Source organism: Cyrtonyx montezumae, unplaced genomic scaffold (assembly GCF_038088225.1).
Source record: "Cyrtonyx montezumae isolate F1298 unplaced genomic scaffold, pur_monq_1.0 scaffold_13, whole genome shotgun sequence".
NCBI classification, from domain to species: domain Eukaryota; kingdom Metazoa; phylum Chordata; class Aves; order Galliformes; family Odontophoridae; genus Cyrtonyx; species Cyrtonyx montezumae.
In genome coordinates, this window is record NW_027071859.1 from 5415259 (window position 1) to 5437650 (window position 22392).

Genomic DNA, 22392 nt, shown 5'->3' on the forward strand with positions numbered 1-22392 from the left:
CCATTTTAGGATGGGGAGTGGTGGTTTTGTAAGCAAAATCTTTGAGGAGCCACATGAGGTTGGAACAATCTGCATTCCACCAAAGGGATGTAGTCATTATTGTCAATGGAATCTAAAGGACAATTAAACTCAGCTTAATTTAGACATCTAAAGCCAACCAGCCAACTGGAACGCTAGAAGAGCCTTTTCCTTTATCTTGATAAAAGCAGTGTGTATTTTGGGGTGAGAATTAAGCTCCAGTAAATGGCTTTTATTGGAAGAATTTGCTTTCTTCTTCTGGGAGAAAAAATGAGAGCCACAGGTTACAGTGCAAACAAAACAATCTCTAAAGGAGTTGTTAGATTTGTTCAAGACAAAGTGGCATAACACACAGAACAACACCCAGAATAGTTGAGGCAGTGCCTCAAGCCCCTGGGCTGTAACAAGTCAAGAAAGCAACGCTAGCATTTTGCCACAAGCCTGAGATTGTGGTGAGTGGCTGAGAAATGCATTTGAAAGCCTGTGGTTGTACAAGGAGATACTTAATTAGCCCAAAACATTTAGGGCTAGAATGAAGTTTTACACCCTCCTGTTTTTTTCTTCCATACCCTTCAATATCATCCTCCTCTGTCTCATTGGCTTTGTGGGGTGTCTTGATGTTGTCCCCTTTCCCCACAACAGCGATGTCACACTTCAGGTAACCTTTCAGCCCAGCCGTGAGATCCTCAGGGTCAGAAAGGATGGCCCATTTGTGGTAGAACTGGTGCTCTGGAAGACAGAGGACAAGACTGACATTTACTGGAATGAAATATGGAGTACAGAATACTGGAATATAATGAAACACAGAAATACAGTGATTTTGGAGCTCTTTTCTGAAGGTGTGGTCATGTGCTCAGCACTGGCATACTGCGAGCACTGGGCCCTCAAAGAGGCAATGCTATTCCATACAGAACAAGCTTTTTACAAGTCTCCTGGACATGTATTTTCTTTATCAGTCCCACTGCTATGGGCAGTAGGATTCCTTGATTCAGGGACTGGTCGTTTCATGCAGAATAATACTGGGGAATCTGGCAGGGAGCAGTGAGGGCAAGGACTAGATGAACTCTCCAGGGACTCCTTTGGACTTCTTTCACACAATTCTCTAAACTAGTCTCATCCATGCCAGTTCTCACTGCCCGCACTTGAGGTCAGGATGCCAAAAGCATTCACTTCTCTTTTACAATTCTATAAAACAGGTTTCCTGAAACAGATGTGCTATAAATGAAGCCCATAATCACACAACAGATTTTATGAGCACTCATAGGGCCCATCTGTGCTAAGTGGCTGAGGGCTTTACCATCAGCCAGCAACAAAGCAGCAGCTCTTCCTCTTTTTCATTGCACGTGGGCCATCTCCCTCTCTCAGTTTAGATGCCAGCCACAGTGGGCAAGATCCATTCCAGGCTGAACAGGCTCTGAGTGCCTGATGGAGCTGTAGGTGCCCCTGTTCATTGCAGGGGAGGTGGGCTAGGTGGTCTTTAGTGGCCCCTTCCAACTCAAATGACTCAATGGTTCTATGAAATCTGGCTATCTGGAAGGGCAACGTCTTGCTTACTTAAAAAACCTGAGCATCTTCAGTTGGGCAGTGGACAGCTGGCACATCCAGAGGGCACCTCAGCCTGCCTGTTGTGCCTTATTTCAGATGGGATATGCCACCTTTTCTGGAGGAGCCTGAGTGACTCGCTTACATCTAGGATTCTATTTCAATCAGATTACCATCACCTGAGGAAAAGAGCGCCTGCCTGGATCCCTTGTGAAAGGTGCAGTTAGGCATGTTGGCAAACCATGGTTACGCACCAGGCTGGGTGTAAACTGTCCCAACATCCATCTTGAAGGAGCCCACCAAAGTCCCACTGCGCAAGATGTTTTTTGAGTGGATCACCTGGAAATTGAGAGGGGGAGACAAGTCAGAGGTTTGTGAACGTAGTGGGAGTCCCAGGGCTCTTTCCAGAAGTGTCAGACAGGAAGGGAGCTGATGTGTTTAACTCGGTCTGTGCAGGACCTCACTCTGTGTGTGGACAGCCAGTTTGGCAGCTCTTGCTTAGCACTCTTGCAAGCATGGACTTGGATTGAGTGGGAACAACACAACCTTTGAAACAAGATACTGTTTGCAACCACCATAACAACAAACATTGGGATGTTCACTTGAAGGAAAGGTCTTTAGCACGATTGAAATCTATTTTAATTCCTTCTGCAGGAGAAACTACACACCCAGTCTGTGCATGGGATAGATGTGCAGGCTCCTAATTAGCGAGCTTTGTTTTGTGACTATGAATCTCTGCTCTGGGAGAGGGACCAGAGTTCTGCAAGAGGGGTGAGGCTAGTAGGGCCAAAAACCTCTGCTCCTGCCAAGGACATCAAATCCATCCCCAGTGCACGAGCAAAATAGACTCCTCCAAAGCTCAGAGAAAAGGGCAATGCCAGCATGCTCACTTACAGACAGCTTGATGATCTTATCGAACATGACATCTGGGGGCACATGGAAGTCAAAGACAAAGTACTGAAAGGGAAAGAACAGGTGTGAAGGCAGGGGAGTGACTCCTTTTGGGTTAAAAAGCAGTGTTATAAAATCATAGACTATCCAGTATTGGAAGAGACCCCAAGGAGCACTGATTTCAACGCCTAACTCTTCACAGCACCACCCAAACCCAAAATCTATGTCTGACAATGGTGTTGCAATGATCCCTGAGCTCTGTCAGCTTGGAGTCATGCCCACCGCCCTCTTTCCCTAACCTCCACCTGATCCTCCCCTGTTACAGAACAAACCCAGGTGACCAAAAATGCCATTTAACTAATAGCAGCGTAGCACCAGAGGAGCAGGAGCTGTGACCATCACTGGAGGACAGACCCACCTCATTGTAGTAAGGGCAGTTGGTCGATTCCTTCATGGATGTGTATTTCTTCTCCTCCCCAACCTCCACGCAGACCACTGGGTCCATGTTGAGCCCAACCAACTGCCGGGCCTCAATGATAGTGATGCTGACCTGTGAAGAGGTCCCACAACCAATGCTGCAGCAGCCAAACCAACCCAGCACAACTTCACTGCTCACAAACTGGGCATCACAGTACGTAGAAACACCTTGAGCCCCTCTGAAGGTTATCCAGGCAAGTACTTTGGTCATGAACCAGAGATTCACCTTCCCGCATTAACACCACCCACGTGATCCTCTTGTTCACAGTGGCCTTACTGGTCCTTATATTCTTCCAGTTTGCTTTGCTTGGCACTTTTCCCTCCCTCTTTATGTTCTGGTTACATCACTGCTGAACCCAGCACACTCACTCCCTGTATGTCTCACTCTTCACTCAAGTTTCATTACACACATTATTAAACCTCTTCCACGCCCCACTCTCACTGCTTCTCCTGTTTGCTTTCATCTGGAGCTCCAAAGTGGATGCTGCAAATGTTCTGCAATAAATCTATCACAAAAAGTCTTTGTATTGTTCTGAGAAATCCCCATGGACATGTTGCTGTGTTGGGAGGCAAGGACAGAATGCTAAAATGCTGCTGAATCAGCACAGCTTGGCAAAAATGAGAAGAGGATCCAATTTATAGATCACGATGGTACCAATTAGTAAAACAAAAAAGAAAGAAGAAGGGGGAACAATATGGATCATATGAGCTTTGGAAAACCAAATGTGTGGTCCTAACGCTGGGTTAAAGTGGCAGGAGCAGAACACTGCTGATGAAGTCAGCAGCAGCCATCTACCAACCTCCTCAAGTACCATGCCTCCACTCCATCACCATTGTGCAGTGCTGAACAGCGTGTTGGAAGCTCTTGGGAAATAAGAGCGATGTGTTGGAGATGATTTGTTCAAAGCACACATCAGCCTGGGCCTTCTGGGCTTCACAGGATGGAGAGCAAAGCCAGGATGTTACCTAATGGATTTCTTGTTGCTCTGCTATGGAAATGTCAGGCTTTGTGAGTGTGGTGCATACTGGGAATGCAAAGCCTCACTGGGGCTTCAGCAAGCCCAGATGTGCTCAGGTGGCTCTGGTCCTTCCTCCTGGTCCCAGAGCTGTCCTCTGTGCAGGTGGGGATGTGTGTTGGAATGAAAAGGCTCAGCTCTTCAAGTGATAATGCTGCTGATGTTCTCAGACCAAGGAGGGTTGAAAGGAAAGCTCTCAACCTGCCTCTTCCTTTCCTTTACAGCTCCCTGCAAAATGTCCTCCCCTCCGTGAGCTGTGGCTGGGGACACAGCGTTGTCACCCACCTGGTAATCCATCGGCCTCCCAGCACTTGGCTCCATTTTGATGTCAGGTTTGGACCTTTGGAGGGGCAGAAGAAACCCTCAGTCAAACAACAGGCCAACTCACTGCAAACCATGACGTAGCATTTCAGCCTCTGCTCTCTTTGAGCCTGAGGAATTTAACAGCAGAGGCTGCACTGAGCATTTGCACTCATTTTAGCAGGTTGAACGCTTCCCAAAAACACTGCTTGCACAGGAGAACGGGATTTCCAGTACATCTCATCTCTTGCTTGCAGGATGCAAAGCGTGCCCTCACCTCCTGGCTTACACAAGTTCACATCCGACCCTCACCTCTTGTTTGAGACATTGGTGGTGACAGCTGTGACAGAGGCCAAGGAGATGGCATCTGGGTCCAGCCCCCCTCCAAGTCTCATGACTTTTCGGTCCAGGTCTTCTGCCTCCAGAACAGCAGGTTCATCTGCATAAACACACAGAGACAAAAGAATGTCTCTCATTGTTTCCACTCGGTGAATAATTAAAGGTGCAGGAAAAGGTAACCAATACACCCTATCAACCTCACCCGATAATACAAAGCACAATGGTCACCAGGTCAGCTCACAGACAGCCTGGTCTGAAAGAGGATTAAAAATAGGTTTGCCTCATGTGACATGTTATTCCGACCGAGCAACACGTGGTTTTGTGAAGCTATGGAAAAATGAGAAACAACCCAGACATCAAAGGGTGAAACAGCGTTTGAGCAAGCTGCAGCTCTAGCTGCAATTGCAAACACAACAAACCATATAGCTCTGGGGCAGAGGGGGATGAGAGAACAGGAGAAAGGGATCATTTCCCAAGGTGGAAAATTGCTGCAGGGAAGGGCAAGACCTCAAAGCCCATGGGCACTGAGAGACACAACCAAGTCACTAGCTGCTCTGCATATCTGTTGAAAGAAGTCACTGAGACATTGTGGTTTCTTGTGTATAAGCCACACACATGCAGCACCTGCCCCTTCTGCTTTTGCTTTGGTCACAGCTTTGGAAGCAGTGAGCAAAGCAGTGGTAGTTTCTGTCTGTGGGCTCAGAAGCCCTGGTCTAGCTGCCTGTCATTGCTTGTTGGCACCAAGGGGCAGCACCAACTCCGCTCTTACAGCACAGGAGATGCTCCTGGTCTCCTAACTCTTTACCAAACTAGGCAAGTTTTCAGCTTGGTGTGCTCTGGGAAAACAGAAATCAAGTTTCCCCAGCCTGCTTTTATGAAATAATCATGGAATCTGCTTAAGTAAGGGAAATCTAGACTGGGTGTCTCTCCATCATGGTGGAGAGAGACTGTGGGGAAAGTTTTCTTATCTTCACTGGAAGTTTTGAGTGTGCACTGAAAACTGGAAGTTTTGAGTTTTCTTATTTCACTGGAAGTTTTGAGGATTGAATCAAAACTACAACACCCAGGGAGGACCCCAGCAGATTGTCTCTCCCCACATGCAGTTGGGTGGGCATAAGAGTGCCCTTTGTGCTTGTTTTTTTGTCAACTTGTTGGTTCCGTTGGATGTGAGCAGGAGCATCACCCTTGTGTGGAGCAGCATAAGGAAAGAAGACTATGGCACAGGAAGGACACTGGCTCCAGATCCTGGGCACCCTGGGAAGGGTGCTACACTCCCTTGTCCTGAGCCTACATGTCAATATTTGACCATTGGGAACCTGAGTGAGCACTGCAGCACGTGGTCTGATGAGATGAGATTCAGTGCACATCGCTGTATAACCAAAGGGTGCAACACGCCCACCCCGTCCCATCAGCAGATGGCAAGAGTGGGTCATCCAGTCCAAACCCCAAGGTGGTGGTGTGCAAAGCGTGCAAGGAGCACATGGACAGCTGGGGAAGAAGCTATCGCTGTGTGAGTATCAGCTGCTAGCAGGTGCTGAAAAGTCACCCGGAAACAGCATCTAAAATGACATTTTGTCCTTCACCACAAAAAGGCATTCTCCCAATTCTTAGCCCTCGAAACCCAATACTTTGTTCTGAATGGAAACAGCAATGAATTTCCGATCACTGACGCTCTGTGCGTTTCCAGAAAGGCGTCCGATTTCAGCGTGGGATGGGCATCCCTGTAGCAGCTCAACCTTTCCATACAGTGCATGCACTGAGGGTGAAATCATGCTTTGCATTGTCACGTTTGCAAATAATCCCTACAAATAAGCTGGAGGCTGCCTGCAGGACATCCAAGGCTTCTGCCACAGTTGCATATGCTGGGAGACTCTCCCATTTCCCCATAGAGACTTTCTCAACAGCTCTTCTTTCATGTGCCACACACTGTCTCCAATCTCTGTGTTGTGGGCTGGCAGTGCCCAACAAAAGCCCCTCATGGGGTTTCTCAGATTATTTCTTGGGAGACGGTGGAAAAACAGCACTGGAGGAGTGAACAGCCTTCTCCCAGCACCCACCTTGCTTCCGATGGTCATCTTTTGTGGGACGTGCCTTGCCAAGCTTCATGGCTGAAAAAACTCTTTTCCCAGCTCTGTAAGAAGAAAAAATACAAAAACAAATGTTGAATTCTGTGTTTTTGATGCTGTTGTTGGGTTTGGGGACCCAAGGAACCTTTCACAGCTGGAAGCAAGAGAGGAAATATCAGCTGGAAGGCCAGCAGAGACAACAGCAAACATAGGCCAGAACATCCCTGGGCAGGGACCACATCGACACACCTCCCTGAGTTCTGGGTCTTGTATGCCCTCAGCTGGGACAAAACACAGCTGGAGCACAGCATTAGCAGCCAATTAACTCTTCCACCTGCCCCACTCCTCCTTTATCTTCTTGCCCCAGCTTCTCCCTCCTGCCCTATTGTGAGGTTGCTCCCTAGGGCACTTACCTAGAGCCATCTTTGCTCTAAAAAATTTTACTTGGTGTCTGTTACACCACGGCCTTGTGGATCAGGACAACGTAGATGAACTCAGCACCTAGCTTCTGGTTTGCTCTGTTATGGCACCAAACTGCAGAGAAACTCCCTAACCCACATACAGCACTGTACTGCAGGGCGATATCAACTGCCCATAAGTGCTCAGTAAATTATAGCATTTCTGCACTGCAGAGTGGATTGCTCCCAAATACACATCTAACAGAGTCTGCTATGGGCAATAACAACACTGCAGGTATTTTTGGGAAAAGGTTCATTGGTATTTGGATGCAAGTCCATGCTGCTGTCGCAAAGAGGTGAGAGGTCCAGTGAAAACTGTCAGCGTTGGATGTAACGTGGATGATTTTTAGCTTCAAGATTCAGCTGAGAGTGCTGGTAGGAAAAAAAAACCAGCACAGTATCTGCAGAAGTTAAACCAAGCAGGGGTCAGACCATGCAATAACTCCCTTCTAATTTTAAGAGCAAAGGGCTAGAGAAGTACTGGAGTGAAATGACTTGGGACTGTCCCAAAAGCAGAAGGTGATAATGATGAGGGGAATTTTTCTTTTTCTTTTTTTTTTTTTGTACGTGTTGGAAAATTTCCATGAGCTGAAAGCATTGATGTTTGCAAAAACGTGGCACATTTGATGGATGTGTTCAGGTTGGAAGAAGGAAGGACCTCACTCCCAAGCAGAACCCAGCTGAGCTCCACATGTGAACTTGGGGATCTCCCCATCTCAGCTGTCATTCATCTTCCTGAGGTCAAAAGACAAAGTCATACCTTTTGGGCAGGAAGAAGTCCTGGCATTGCAGCCAGTCTGATGTGTATAAATAACAGCTGGATGTTTGTGGGCTACTGACAGAGGCAGAGCAAACGAAGAAAATTAAGGAGAATAGGAGGATAATGAATTCACCAAGGTGAGGGGGGGAGGTGGTATTCAACCAGGGCAGAAGGCCAGCATAAGACACAGGAACCATTTACAGCTGAGGTTTAACTGGAATTAAAGCAATGCTCAGGACCCAGATCTCTCTCATAGCTGAGATTCCTTCATGGGATCCTTGGAGAGGGACAGTTTCTCAATGGGCAGGAGGAAGGACAATGAACAGGATTTGTAACCCTCAAATAACTACTGGAAGGGAGCTTAGAGCCAACCCAGCCCCAACACCTGCCATAGGGACATCCCCCACCAGCCCAGGGCCCTGTGCATGGTCTTGGACACTGCCAGGGATGGGATACCCAAAGCTCTCTGGGCAGACTATCCCAGGGCCTCACTATTTCCTTGGGAAGTAAAACAAAGCAGAAAAGCAGTTGGTGATGGGTCCAGTAGGACCCTGCAGGGAAGATCAGACAGTGCAGACAGTGCCTGTACCTCACCAAGACCCAAAACATCAAGCCTGTTGCAAAGACATCAAGGATGTACTAGGTCTTGGATAGCACAGCATCTGATGTGGGAATGATGAGGGTGATTTGGGGCTGTGTAGAAGACAACATGTAGAGGTGGCATTGTGAGGTATAGTTTAGTGATCACAGAATGTTTTTGGTTGGAAGGGACCTTTTAAGATCATCTAGTTCCAACCCCCTGCTATAGTTTAAGTCCCTCTAGTTTTGGGACTTGGTAGGTCAGGATGATGAAGGCTTGATCTTGAAGGTCTTTTCCAACCTAGATGAAATGATGATAATAATAAAGTAAGACTGGGACTAAGCACCCATCCCAGCAGGACCATCCCAGCCCAGCTCCTTCTGCAGGGATGCACATTGCATCCAGTGAACCCTCACAGGCAGCTGAGCTGTAGTGAATGTTCTAAGGAGATCAGCCGCAGCAGTCTCTTGCCTATCAGCAAAGGCAACTTAACTGCATCAGAGGCCCCAGAGATGGGAAACCTATGACAGCCTCCAGCACTTCCACAAGATGAGCTCCATCTGGCATGGAGAGCTCAGACAGCACAGGTTCCCTCAAAGGCAGAAAGCTTCAGGTGGTGTCCCCTGCTCCCACACCCTGACCACATCTCCCCACTGCTTGTCTCAGCCCCACCTGTATCCTTCCCACACCACTGCCCTTCCTGGTGTTATCTCTGAGAGTGTGGCCCCAGGGATATCTAGGAAGAAGCAGTTTGGAGGCCACCAAGGGAAAAGAAAAATGAAGAAGTGGATGAAAGTGGGTTCCTTGGAATGTTGACAGTGCCAAGAAGGGAAAGAGCAAGCAGACAGCAGGGAAAATGCCTTTCCAGTTGCTTTGCAGGCAGATGCCCTGATAATCCATCCCAGCAGCTCCATCCCTTTCCCAAGCCCCATCCATCATCCTCTCCAAGCCAGGTGAGCAATGACACATCCCACAGCTGCCCCCTTCCCTATCCCCATCCCACAGGGTACTACCTTCACCTGTCAGCTGTCCGGGACCCGGCTTCCTCCAGGAGAAGAGTTCAGTGGTGACAGGAGGCTCTCAGCACACATCTATGGTGGGGCAGCCATCCCCATGTGTGGGTTGGGATGTAGCACAGATGAAGACCCCCAGCAAGCCACCTCTCCAAACACAGCAGGGTCTTGGCAGTGTTGAAGAAAGGTTGTGCCAACCCCTGTCTTTCTCCCACCAGGCTAAAACGAGGAGGGAGATGGCTGCAGCTGCCCAACACTGTGTATGGGGAGCTGGCAGAGAGCTGACACCGTCCCCACATGAATATTGCATGAGGAGCAGTGAACCTGAGATGCCAACACAGGCAGCATAGTGCCACCCAGACCAATCCTCTCTGCCACAGCCCAGCTTTAGCCTAGTTTGCTCAAGAATGCCAGCTCACCTGCCTGCTCCCCTCCAAAGCAGAGCAAGCTGCTAGTCCACTGCAACCCATTTTGGTTGCAGGGCTCCTGCAAGATAGGGGTGAAGGACTGTGTGCTTCAGTGCTGTTCCCGAGTCAGGACAGGCTTCCAAGAAAGCTTAACTCTCTATTAGACAGCTGAGCACCCACCCATTCTCCCACTTTGCTCTCCCCTTGGATTTCCTGGTGTCTGAGAAAACAGATCACCTCTCATTAATGACCATCCTCTATTTGCAACGGACAGAAGAACATGAATTTGCCTCCTTTGTGTTGTCCTGCGTGGCTTTGCATGAGGGGAGCACACAGGGACAGGCACATTTGAAAGCACGTTCAGGGAGCTGGAAGCAGCTCCTCTCCAGGCCAGCTCCTAGTTAAAGATCTAGTTGCAGGTTGCTAGTTAATAATTCATGGCTGAACAGGACACTTTAATCATTGCTTTTTACTGGGGAGTTGAGAGCAGGGCCTTTGTGGTTCATTTCCCTGCAGGAATGATGTCTGTCAGGTGGGTGCTCCCTCTACCCCTGTAAAGAGGGCATATCTGTCCATACACAACAAGATGCTGCTGTAAACTTAACTTTAAGCAGCACTGCAACAAATAGGAGCCAGAAAAGACCACACTGATTGGGAATGCCCTGTGCTGGGGGGCAGGGATTGCCCCTGGGCTGCAGATATCAGCCTGCACTCTCAGGAGACCGAAGCTTATGTTTCATCAGATCTGTTACACAGGAGAGCTGCAGGATGCTGCTGCTCTTGGAAACATGCTCCAATACAGCATGAGAAGCTGGAGTAAAAACAAGCAGGAGCTGAAGTATCTGTATGGATGATGAAGCAGGATGACCTGCAGGCATTGGAGGTGTAAATGTGATGCTAAATCTTGTTTCCTAAGCCCTGTACTGATAATCTGCACCCAAATCACCTCCTGCCCTAAACATCTCAGAAGCCCGAAGCTCCTCTGGACCAGGCACTCTCAGCTTTAGAGAAAGGGAGAACATGTCACGTGTGTGAGGAGCACAACATAAGCTAGGAAAGCTTGAAGCAAGAAGGAAGAAGAGCATGGAGAGCCAACCTACTTGTGCTCTTTTGTCTTCTCTTTGCCTTTGCTGGAGCCAGAGGCCATGCATCAAGGGGAAAAAAGACACATTTCATTGCACATCAAGAACTTCATCAGACCACAGAGGAAAAAGAAGCATCTCTTCCCCTTACAGATCCTTACAAGCTCTTCCAAGCACCCCCATCCCCAGGCTGTGACACTACCCCTGACCCTACACCCCCCCCCCCCGTTTCCCTCCCTAGTCACTCTTTTTCTCTGCCTAATCTCCTCTTTAAAGCATCAGCAAAGTGGGAGGAGAGAGCAATTAACCAACTGTCGAAGGTAATTAGGAGGGCTGGGTTTTAATTACAGTTTGTTGCTTCCTTTCTCCCTGTGGCTGCGTTTTTACTGGGGGCACAGGGAAGGGGGGTGGCTATGGAGCATGACCCTCTGGTTGCCTGTGCACTGAGCTACTAGAAGAAAACCTGGAAAAAATTATATGAAAAAAAATAAACGGTGTGTTAATTGAGTTTTTAGACAGGTGATGTACAGGAGACCTGCACAGAAGAGAGGCCAGGACCCAGTGCCAGGTTAGGTCTGGAAAGCGTGCAACCATTCAGCTCAGCCCAGGAGAGCAAGGATCAACTTAGAGCTTGGGCTAGGAAGCAGCCAAGGAAATCCATCCAACTATGGCCAGATGTGGCTAAAACCCATCCACACTCCCATGGAGGTGCCCCCACCCGAGGATGCTTCAGGGTCTGGTCTGCCATGCACAGTTGGAGAGCAGCATCCTTGGGTCAGTGTTCTGTGTTGTTCTGGGAAGTGGCAGGGGGTGCAGAAATACCCAGCACTGCACTACATGAGAAGTACAGATACTCTTCTTCAAGGGCCTCAATGAAACAGCCAACAGTAGATTGATCTCTTTCTGTTCCATCCTTCATCCCCTGCTCCTTCCACTCCACCCCTCACTGCAGAAGGTTGCTTCTCTGAATGCAAACAGCCACAGTTTAACATTTTTGAGCTGAGAAAGGACACACATTTCCCATTAGTGGCACCAGCAGGGAATTCCTAGGTTGAGTCTTCACACAAATTGGTCTTAAGCACTCTTGTGAGTACAGAAGAACTCGAGGTTCTGCCCTGGAGCTGTTTCAATGGAAAGCAATAACACTACTAAAAGTGGCCCCAAGGAGGAATGGGGGAGTCAGGTACCTGAATGGCAAGGTGAGGTGTTTTTTCTCTTTCCCCTTAGCCTTAGCTCTGCAATCAGAAAGATCAGCTCCTTCAATTGGATTCATCCTGCTGCAGTGACAAAGACCCACGCCCACCTTCTCCCTTCAAAACCTCCATCAGCATCATGCATCAAGCAACCAGTCAAACCCAGTTCACCAGCATGCCAGAGTGAGATCTCACTGCACCAGGACTGGTTAGACAGAATGGGTGGGTGGATGGAAGAAGGGAAGGAAGGGTGGATGGGTGGATGCATGGATGGATGAGTGAATGGAAGGATGGAGTGACACCAGGATGGATGGACAGACAGTAGACCTATATGAAAGTTGATGGATAGAGAGATGGATGAAGCTAATTGCATTAATTGAAAGAAACATGAGGTGGATTGTATTGAGGTGTATCAGTGAATAAATAGATGGAAAACATAACATTAAGATGAGGTGGTACCTCAAATTGTATGGGGATGAATGGAAGGTTGGATGGATATGGATGCATGGGTAAGTAGATAGGTGAAAGGGTGGGTGGATAGCTACACAAACAGATAAATATTATACTCTGATCTTATTTGGAAGCCCCCTGAGTATAAGGAAGTATGTCCTTGCTGGGCATAGCTGAGAATACAATCTATCTGCCCTTTGGAGGGGATGGGGATGGAGCTGAATACAAGAAAGCTCTATCCCCAGGAAGAAGAGGGCAGGAGGCAGTTAGGACCTCTCCCTGTGTCCAAACAGCATGCAGGGACTGGTATACTAACATGCATGTCTCATGCAAGCACAGAGCATGCCCAGAGGGCCTGAACAAAGGAGGGATACCATCCCCAGTACCTGGTGTCTTCAGGGTCTTCGCTGTTTGGAAGAGACACAGCCAGGAGGATGAACATGAGAAAGAACAAAACCCACCCAAATGGATGTGCTCTCCCACGGCCCATAGGAGCCCAGTGGGACAAGGGAATGGAACACTGACTGTAACCCCACCCCGGGAGGATCCTCCAAAGGTGATGCTGAGAAGTTATTTCAATGCAGGGTTGACCACTCTAGCCTTGTTCAGCACTGCATGGCGAGGTAGTGAGGAGGCAATGTCCCACAGCTCTCTGCAACTGCCCAGGCCCTGCCTGCCAGAAGCAGGACAGTGTTCTCCTGCATCTTCTCCACCTTCCCCAAGCTGCTGAGCAGTGGCAACGAAGAGCAGAGTGCATCTCCTCCAAGGACTGACCCTGTCTTGGGTTCCATGACCCTTCCCACACCGTCTCCATGGCCAGGCTGGAAACTCTCCCCCACCAGCCAGCACACAGCCAAATTGCCCTGGGGATGCTTTGCCTCAGGTCTCCCTTGCTCTGGTTGGGGCTGGGATCATCATCCTGGGCTCACCCATGCCAGCTAAATTTATTCATATGCAATGCCTTTGGGAGTCCATTAGCCCTACAGGTGGGTGACCATCACCATGATACATGGATATGCTTGTAGAGGCATGATCTGCCAACTTTTGCCATGCAGCATGGGAGAGGTTTGCAGGCATGGCTGGGTCCTCCAGAAAGCCCCTGAACTTTACCCAGGTCCTTCCCCCCCTTATTCTGCTCTCTTGAGCCTGAGGCAGCTCTTCATGGTCAATCTTCCACATCCTCTCTTAAGCTGTCCATTGGGTCAAAGATTTGAGGTTTAACACAGTTTAGCTTGTGTCCCAAATTCTGGGAGTTTTTATGCCTGGGACATGGGATGACTGGCCAGGTTGGATGGGGATTTGAGCAACCTCATCTGGTAGGAGGTGCCCCTACTCATGGCAGGAACTGGATGGGCATTAAGGCCCCTTCCAACCCAAACCACTCTGGGATTTGGTGATACTATGGCTAGAACAGTCTGGGATAAGAGCAATCCCCCCCCAAAAAAAAAAGCCAGGATGCCATCAGCCATGACATTTTGGTACCTTGCTACAGACTTGTATCCGTCGTTAAACTTAATCCTGAGTGAGGCACAGAAGAGAAAGAGAGAAATACAACCACATCATCAGGATTCTTTAAGCAACCTGCCAGCAGCAAAGCAAACATTGGCCTGGTCAAGCCAGTGCATGGCAACATCCCCTTCATATAGGGATGCCAGTGTTGCCAAACCACAGTTCCCTGCCAGAATGTACTCTTAAGACAGCCGATAGTTGGTGAGTTTTGCTGGATGCGCCCAGCCTGGGGTGCTCTACTCAATCAGGAAAAGTCCATCTGGTGGCAGGATGTGCACTTCTGGTGCAGGGCACAGGACCTGGCACCACCTGGCAGCAGGCAACATCCACTGCTCCTGCTAGATCTGAGAGATCTGTGCTGGATAAAGTTGGAGTCAACCTAAATTGCAGGTGCTAGTGGCTGCCAGGAGACTTGTGAAGATGCTGTGGGGGCTCTGCCCTGGAACCCACCAAATTCTTTGCTCAGGCACCGATTTTCTGTTTTTCAGGAATGTACTCTTCCTAGCAATTTCATGATTTCCTAGAAGGATTGCAAAATGGAGGGGGGAAACTTGTCAGGAACTGATAGTCTGGCACTGATGGGAGATTATTTCCCTTGGTTTTACTCAAGATGAGAAGGATCCCAGTTATGTCAGCTTCCCCTGACAGCCCTAACTTCCACCTCTCTTTAGTCACAGCAGCTCTGGAAAGCCAAATGAAGAGCTTTTCAGCTTTGGCCAGCGCAGGCTGATGAGAAAAGTGTTCAAGCCTGAAGCAGGGAGTCCTTCCTCTCCCAGCCATCTGTCATGGGTGGTTTCATCACCAAGTTCAATGTCAGTGCTTGGCAGTGACCCCACCTTTGGAACAAGTGACCCAAGGGGATAATTTGCAGAAGGCTAAACCCAGTCAGGCATGGCCTGGGACCACTGTCCATGCACAAGAAAAGGCAAGATCAATAATTCACTGTGACCAGATTGCTTTCTGCTGCAGTGCTCTGTCCTGCCCATGAATATTTTAATGTCAACAGCTATCAGGTGATGCTTCCTATGAGCTCAGTTTCAAGGTGGTCAACAGCTGTGATGTGCTTGGCCCCATCCCACCGAAATCTGGGCAGTCCAGCAGTCCCTGCTGCTCATGGTGGACACTGTGTGGTGAGTGAGCTCAAACCTCTAAGCCCTTGGTGAAATGCATAGATCTGGATTTTGCTGACCGGGGTCTCAAAGTTTTGACATACAGGCTTGAATTTGAGGAAGAGCAAGGCTCTCAGAGCATCTCAGCAGGGTTTCAGGGCCATTGTCTGAGCAGGTCTGCTCTGGGTATTTACCTAGTGTGCTGCTCTTCTTCAGCATCATCTCCAAGACTGGGGAAATTACAGAGAGAGAGGAATAAATCGACTGTGATAAGAAGTTAGAGAGCTTCCACTGCACTGTAGTTTAAAACAACGAGTACAGGAATAACCACAGAACACGGCAACACAGCAAACCACTCCATGCGTGCTGGCAAATCCACAAGCACTGAGCTGAGCTTCTTTCTGCTGGTCAAACTGGTTGAACTGGATGAGCTTCCCCTTAGGATGGAAGCAAACTAGTCCGGTCCCTCCTGACCTCTTCACTCTCTTCTGCCTGGGGTGAAAATTGCTCCAAGAGAAAAGTGGATCAGGCTGGAAAGGGCTGCATTGGGTCAGTGTTGTGCCCTGTGCTACCTGCATGGAGGCAGTGGGCACCGAGCTAGGTTTTGTCTATCCCAAAACACACCAGCTGCCTCCCCTGCAAAAGCACGAAGGCAAACTCTTGAACATTAAAGAAAAAAAGAGGAAAATGCCTTCTTGTCCCAAGTGTTGGTGTTCCCTGCTTTCTCCTGCTGAGAGCCACAGGATTGCTCTTTAATGCTGAGGTTAAGGCCGCTTCTTCCCAATCCGTGTTGCTTCAGTGCACCTCAGTGTATGAGACCATCCTGCTTTTTTTGGAGAGGCTTTTTGTCTTCCCTGATCCTTGCTTACATCAGCTGCCTTCTTGTCTCATCTCCATCTTGCTTGGCTGCCCAAAATCACTGTGAAAAACACAGAGGCACAGAGCCCACGTGGGACCCAACGAGCTGCCAGAAGTGGTCAGCAGAGGTCTGCTGCTGGACTCCAGCTGTGGTAGGGATGGTCAGTAGGGAGGTGCTCTGTGGCAAGTCACTACATGGTGGGGACCTGGTGCCGAGACATCCAGCTCATATGCAAAGCTGCAGCCTCCCTCTCCCTAATTTTCTCTAACCTAATATTCAAATGTCATCGAAGTAAGGGAATAATGGCTTGCTTTTAATAAATACGAATGGTTCCTGTTCTCATGGATGGAATAATAAGGGCAGTTCCTGCAGTGCTAGAGCCCCAAACTTGGTCTGAGTGCAGCTACTGAGTGCAACCAGAGGGTGATCCCACACTCCCAAGAGATCCGTTGGCACACAGGGATTAAGCCATGAAGAAACACAGGGGCTGTGCTTTAAAAATATGTGCCCAAAGTAACAGCCACCTGCTGTCATTCAGCATGAAATAGCAGGCACCAGCTCCCGCAGGATGGCTCATCAAAGGAGACCAGAAAGGGCACAGGCTTCAGTAGCCTCCTTGAGCAGTCCCCAATGGGTTTTTGGGGAGCTCCTGCTGGGGGTGATGGTGTTTAACTCCAAGGCTGCTGCTGCTGAACACAAAACAGGCTTCCAGCCTGCTTTCTGCACATTATTGACTGCAGCCTGATGTCAGCTCTGTGCTATTTGTCTCTGCCTGAGCAGGGAGCGCAGGAGGTGCTCCAAGCTCTTTGGTATTTTTTCCCTGTTGTGGAGGAAAAAAAGAGAAAATTAGTTTTGCAGCTGCACTTTCTTACCAGAAACCATGCTGAGGCTTCATGAGGAGTAAATGTCTATCCCTTTGGGCTTTGTGCCTAGGGCAGGATGTTGAAGGGATGTAACACATCCCTTGTACTCTGTTGGGAAACTGCTCAATGCTATAACATCTCCATCGTGCTCAACATCCCCATCATCCCCTCCCAGTGCATTGTAACCCCCCTGAGCAGCTCCATGCCACCCAGCAAAGGTGACAGTGACCCTATTGACCTGGTCATCCATTCCCATCTGCCTGCACACAGCTCTGAGCTCCTGCACCAAACTGCAAAGCCAAGGCAGAAGTCTGGCCAGCTTCATGCTCCTGGCTGTGGCTGCTGCTTTTCGCTTATCAAGGACTACTTTTTTTTCTCCACCTCTGCATCCCCTCAGCAAAAAGAATTGAATGGATAATAAAATGATGCCATTAATGAGCCAGGGGAAGAGGCAGCTTTGTGATGGAGATGATGCTGTCAGCCTGTGGAAATCCAGGGAGATTTTCCCATCCCCTTCAGCTGGACTTGAAGTCCTCCCTAGGAGGACACAGATGATGGAAGCAGTCTGTGTAGACACAGAGTTACAGAGCTGACAAGATTTCCTCCTGCTTGCTGGATATGTAAAACAGCCACGCTTCTCTACACAGCAAAATTAATAGTGCAAGGATGTACTCCTGCCTTTGGAGCCAAACTGCCTGGCATTCAAATCTTACCCATTCAAACAGGCACTCTGGATGGGAAATTCCAATCTGCCCCTTGGGTATGGCCTATGGCATCAGTTTGGTGCCTGGGTTTACCTGAACTTCTCTTTGCTGCATCACTTCTCAAACTCTTTCTGGGACAAGATGGGAAACAAATCAGCACTGCAAGGCAAGAAAAACCACTGCAAATGGAAATCACATCTTCATGCACATCACAGGGAGCAATTCCCACCCTGAGTCCATTTCTCCTGGATCCCTGCACTCCTCCTGGCAGCTGAGCTTCCTTTCCAAGGATGCTTCTACAACTGCCCCATCACGGTTCCCCACCAATTCTCCCGCAGCTGAGAAGTGGAAATCCATCAGCGATGCTTGCAACACATCCACAGGGACAGGAGCAGCACAGCACTGCACACCCCACTGCCACCAGCACCGCGAGTGGCGGACAGTTCCCTACCTCGTGTTCAGGGAACCCTGGCTGAGGGTGTCCCCCTCTCCCAGAAGTTCATCCTCGCTGTGATAATACATCTCGTCCTCTTCCATCCTGTGAGAGTGGTGGCATGGAAAACATCAGACCCTTCCCTACTTGCTGTTCATCTTGCTGCTGACATCAGCTGCCACAGCGCCTGGGGTTGGTAAGGATGAGTGCAGAGTAGCAAGGACGAGCAAAGTGCTTTGCTGCAGGGCTAGTCTCCAACCAGAGGGCACAGGGGAGCTCCTTGGGACCAAGGTAATAGGTGGAACCCTGAGCCATCTTTGAGTTTAAGCGCAATTATCCACATTCTGTCTTGTGTGGGACAGAGGAAAGAGCACGCCTTGCTTTTTTGGAGGTGAACACTCCCCACTGGCAAGGACAAGCAAACCAACCTCAGAGAGTCCTGCACCAGCTCAGCAGCCTGCAGCCACCACGTGCCCCTGGGCACCCTGCAAACCACTCTGAAACGTGCATCTGTAAGGCTACAAGAGCTGTCTCCCACCTCCAGCTGAGCTGGACATCTTAGCTGGACTCTGCAGCCTCTTTCCTGAGCCTCTGAGCACAGCTCGTCCTGCAGTCTGCAGGCTTCTGCTGCAGGCAAACCCTTCAAACCCTTCAGCATCGTCCCCTCCTCAACAGCATCATGGTCCACCGAGCTGGGAAACGAGTCTGCACTTTCCATTTGCTTGAAAACTCGCAGGTTTCAGCCCAATTCACACAGTTAATTAAGTGCCTAGGAGTGATGTGAGCGGCTGGGGATAACCTCTCTCAATCTCTCACCATGGGGAAAAAGAAATGTTGCCCTTATATGGCTGTAATAAAGTGCTAAACACAGGAAGAAAGCAAACACTATTGAAGCACAACATTGCAGAGGCTTAGTGTGGGGGATGTGTGGTTGCAGCAGTACTAGAGGTATAAATGCTTGCTGAAAAGCAGTTGTTTAATAGGGTTATGCTTGGATTCACCTCTCCAAGAAGGGCTCCCATATGGGTTTGCAAAGACCAGGGCTGTTTGCCTCTGACCTACTGGTACCTGGCATGCTGTTGGACTGTGACAATCATCCAGGGGCTGTATGGTCCTGGGAGAGCACTGGGCACTCAGCTCTGCTCCCTCTGTCTGCACTATGTGCTTATCCCTTCCCACAAGACTTTGAGCAAATTTGGGACCCTGAGGTCTGTACTCCTCTTGTTCAGTTCAAGAGCTATGGGAGACAGACAGATGAAGTCACTGTCACGCACAACACAGCTACATAAATTCTGTAAATTTGGCTGAAAATGTGGTTTAGCAGACCATGAAAACAATATAAATACACACAAGTGTCTCTACACTTGCAAACTCTTCTGCTACTTCAAGAGCCGTGTCAGGATTTGAGCACAGGGTGGGCTGAAACTGAGCCAACGTCAGTTTGACCTCAGTGCCCATCCCTGCCTTGGCCTCATGGATGTCATTTGAGGTAGTAAAGGTTTCTCAGAGCCCTGAGCACCCATAAGCAACAGCTCATGGCAGAACTGATCCCAGCTTGCACTTCATCCCAGTTGACAGCTATCAGCAGTGTCCCCAGTCCTGAGCCACCTCCACCCATCCCAGTGACCAGGCTGTGTATGCAATTGGCTTCAGCAGCACTGTGACAAGAAATGGAAGGTGACCACTCATGGGCTTGTTTTTACCTGGTGCTGCATCCTGTGGGCTTAAAAGACACAAGGGTGATGCCAAGGAGCCTTAAATTAACAGAGCAGCACCCCTTAGACAACTGGATGTGTTTCCACATGCCATTACAGGAGAAGGGTCCTCAGCTAATCCAAATGGGACTCACCTGCCCCAACACTGCATTTGGGACAGGATTTCATTTAAGCCTTGTGACATACAGAGGCACACCTCCCCTGTTGCAGAATCCCAGGTTTCTCCTCCAGCCTCACCATGAGACATGCACACTCATAATGCTCCCAATAGGTCAAAGATACCATCACTACTCCAGAAGAATCTCTACTGTTCTGGTTTCATGGCCAACCTGCCCTTCTGCCCCCATACTGCTGCAGCTGCACTCACCTCCACTTCCTGCACTGAGATAGTTGAGTCCTGGGGGCACAGTGAGCCCCATCAAGATGCAAGACCCCAAACATCTGCAAATAACTCTAACAACATCCAGGAAGATGAGGCCTGGACAACAGTTGGACCTTTCATTCTCCCCAGATCTGTATATAACTACATTTGCAAGCCAACCGTGTGCAATCTGTATCCTTGCTAGAAGACTCTGTATATGACAGGCATACCAGAGTAAAGGGACCTGCTGGCACCAGCAGGTGGACCCCTACAAGCCATCCTCACCTTGAATTATGGCATGGATCTCCTGATGGCTGTGGCTTGTGATGCTCCTCAGATACAGTGCTCCTCAGGTGCTGGGGCAGTGCTGCCCTTTGATGCCAAGCCAAGCCCTCCCCAGCCCTGCTGCCCCCACACAGCACCATGCTCTGGTTTTCACATTACCTCCTGAAGCTTCTCTCTGTGGACTGCTGATTGGGTTTGCCCACAGACCCATCTGAGCTCTGCCGGTGTCCAGAGAGGAGGCTGTCTGTCTCCAGAGGGTACCCTTCTGAGTGGACACTGGGAGTTTCCAGGAACTCCTTGTCATTCCATGTGCCCACTGTCCCATCCAGAGCCTGGTACCTGATCTCTATGGAGATGCTAGTCTGCAAGACACAAAGAAGGCAGGATCAGCCCCCAAGGGCAGTTCAGGGAGGAAGGTAGGTCCTGCAATACCTGGAAGGCAGGAGGAGTTGTTACCTTACTTGGTTTGACCTCTCTGCCTCAATTGGTGGTTTCTGTTGGTGGTGCATCACTGAGGAACTACATGCTCATTCTCCTCTTATCCACCCACAATTTGCACCAGGCTGCTGCCTGGCTTAGAGATCTTGAACAGTTTTTCCTTTTCTAAGGCCCTAACATTTGTCTGGTTTTAAAACTCAACGAAATACATGAGAGTTAATTTTGCTGCAAACAACCACTGATGCCACCTTTGTCCCATTGTCCAGAGTCCTTCTAAAATCACTGCTTTGGTTAAAGCAACCAGAAAATTATCTTCACTCACAATGTTCACATTTTGAAAAGCAAACAGCTGCTACAAAGATTAAAGCAAAACAAAACTAAAAACCATTCACCACCTCCGTTCTAAGGTGCAGGTTAGATTGAATGCCAAAGCAATCAATTTTAGACACAAGGACAAGATGTTCCTTGCAGAAAGAAGAATTCAGCACCAGACTCGTGTCCAAGGAAGAAGGGTGATGGGTGCAGAGGCTTTAAAGAAGAGGAGAGAGAAATCCCAGGAAGAAATGCTATGAGAGCAATGGGAAGGTGGGTGAGATGCTCCTTTCCAGCTCTGCAACTCAAAGATTGTTTGGGTGGTTGGGTTTTATCTTTTTTGCAGAAAATCTTCCTTTTCTCATCTATATTTTCCAGCAGATGTACAGCATCCTGACTGCCTCCAACTCCAGCTCATCAAAGGGAGGATGAAAGGCTGAAAAACATGGGAGGCGGGCTGGAGGAACGCATGAAAAGAAATGAGAAACGATCGGTGCAATAAAATGTACAGTTTTGTTTTGGGCTGAGTAAAGTCATCATTAGTTGGAAGGGAAAGCAGTAGGTGTAAGCTGAAACCAAGAGAAATCCACACCACAAAGAAGAATTAGAGCTGTGAGAGTTGTGAGAATAAAGAAAATTACTCAGAGAAATGATTCATTTGTTGGGCTGTTGGATTCCTCCATCACTGGACTTATAAATATTATTTTTATTTGTGTTTTTTTCTTTCTTCCCCAACTGATGAGACAACAGTAACAAGTTCTGAGGTGTCCCAGAGCCTCTCTTGTTGAAGGCCTGATTACCAATATGAAATTCCTCCTGGCTCCACAATTCTTTGGTCTTTTAAGCCTTTTAAAGCTAGGACAAGTCAATAATGTTATTAGGGCCAGCTGGAAGCTGCCAGCAATGTTTTGCAGTCAGCAAAGACAAAAAAGGAAAACATTTCTCGACCCTTCTATTATGTTTGATTGCAGAAAGACGAAGCTGTGCCTGGAAATTGCTTTCTGCCCACCTCTGCCTCCTCAAAACGTCCCATTATTTCAGCCCCCTGTCCTCCTGACTTCAAGAAGATGTGGTCGTGGGGGGAGATCTCTAAGAACTCCACGTCATTCCACGTGCCCACTGTTATATATCCACCATCATTCTCCATGAAAACATTGAGGGCATTGCCCTCTCCTCAGGGCTCCCTCAGTTTGAATTCATCCCCTTGCTGGA

The 22392-nt window shown here is 48.9% G+C and overlaps 1 protein-coding gene across 2 annotated transcripts in view; it reads right to left on the bottom strand.

Annotated features, from left to right (window-relative positions):
* OTOF (otoferlin) overlaps positions 1–22392 on the bottom strand; it is a 69966-nt gene that overhangs the window by 24418 nt on the left and 23156 nt on the right. Inside the window, exons 5-17 of one of the 2 annotated variants that reach the window (XM_065730537.1) lie at positions 20590–20792; positions 18088–18174; positions 14075–14110; positions 12979–12999; positions 12137–12184; positions 10968–10997; positions 6641–6714; positions 4557–4683; positions 4230–4284; positions 2870–3001; positions 2455–2517; positions 1815–1899; positions 588–747 (exon numbers count right to left, since the gene is read on the bottom strand). In XM_065730537.1, coding sequence (XP_065586609.1) covers positions 588–747; positions 1815–1899; positions 2455–2517; positions 2870–3001; positions 4230–4284; positions 4557–4683; positions 6641–6714; positions 10968–10997; positions 12137–12184; positions 12979–12999; positions 14075–14110; positions 18088–18174; positions 20590–20792 — 1121 coding nt within the window. The remainder of the gene's footprint in view (positions 1–587; positions 748–1814; positions 1900–2454; positions 2518–2869; positions 3002–4229; positions 4285–4556; positions 4684–6640; positions 6715–10967; positions 10998–12136; positions 12185–12978; positions 13000–14074; positions 14111–18087; positions 18175–20589; positions 20793–22392) is intronic. The other variant, XM_065730538.1, reaches the window with a different exon arrangement.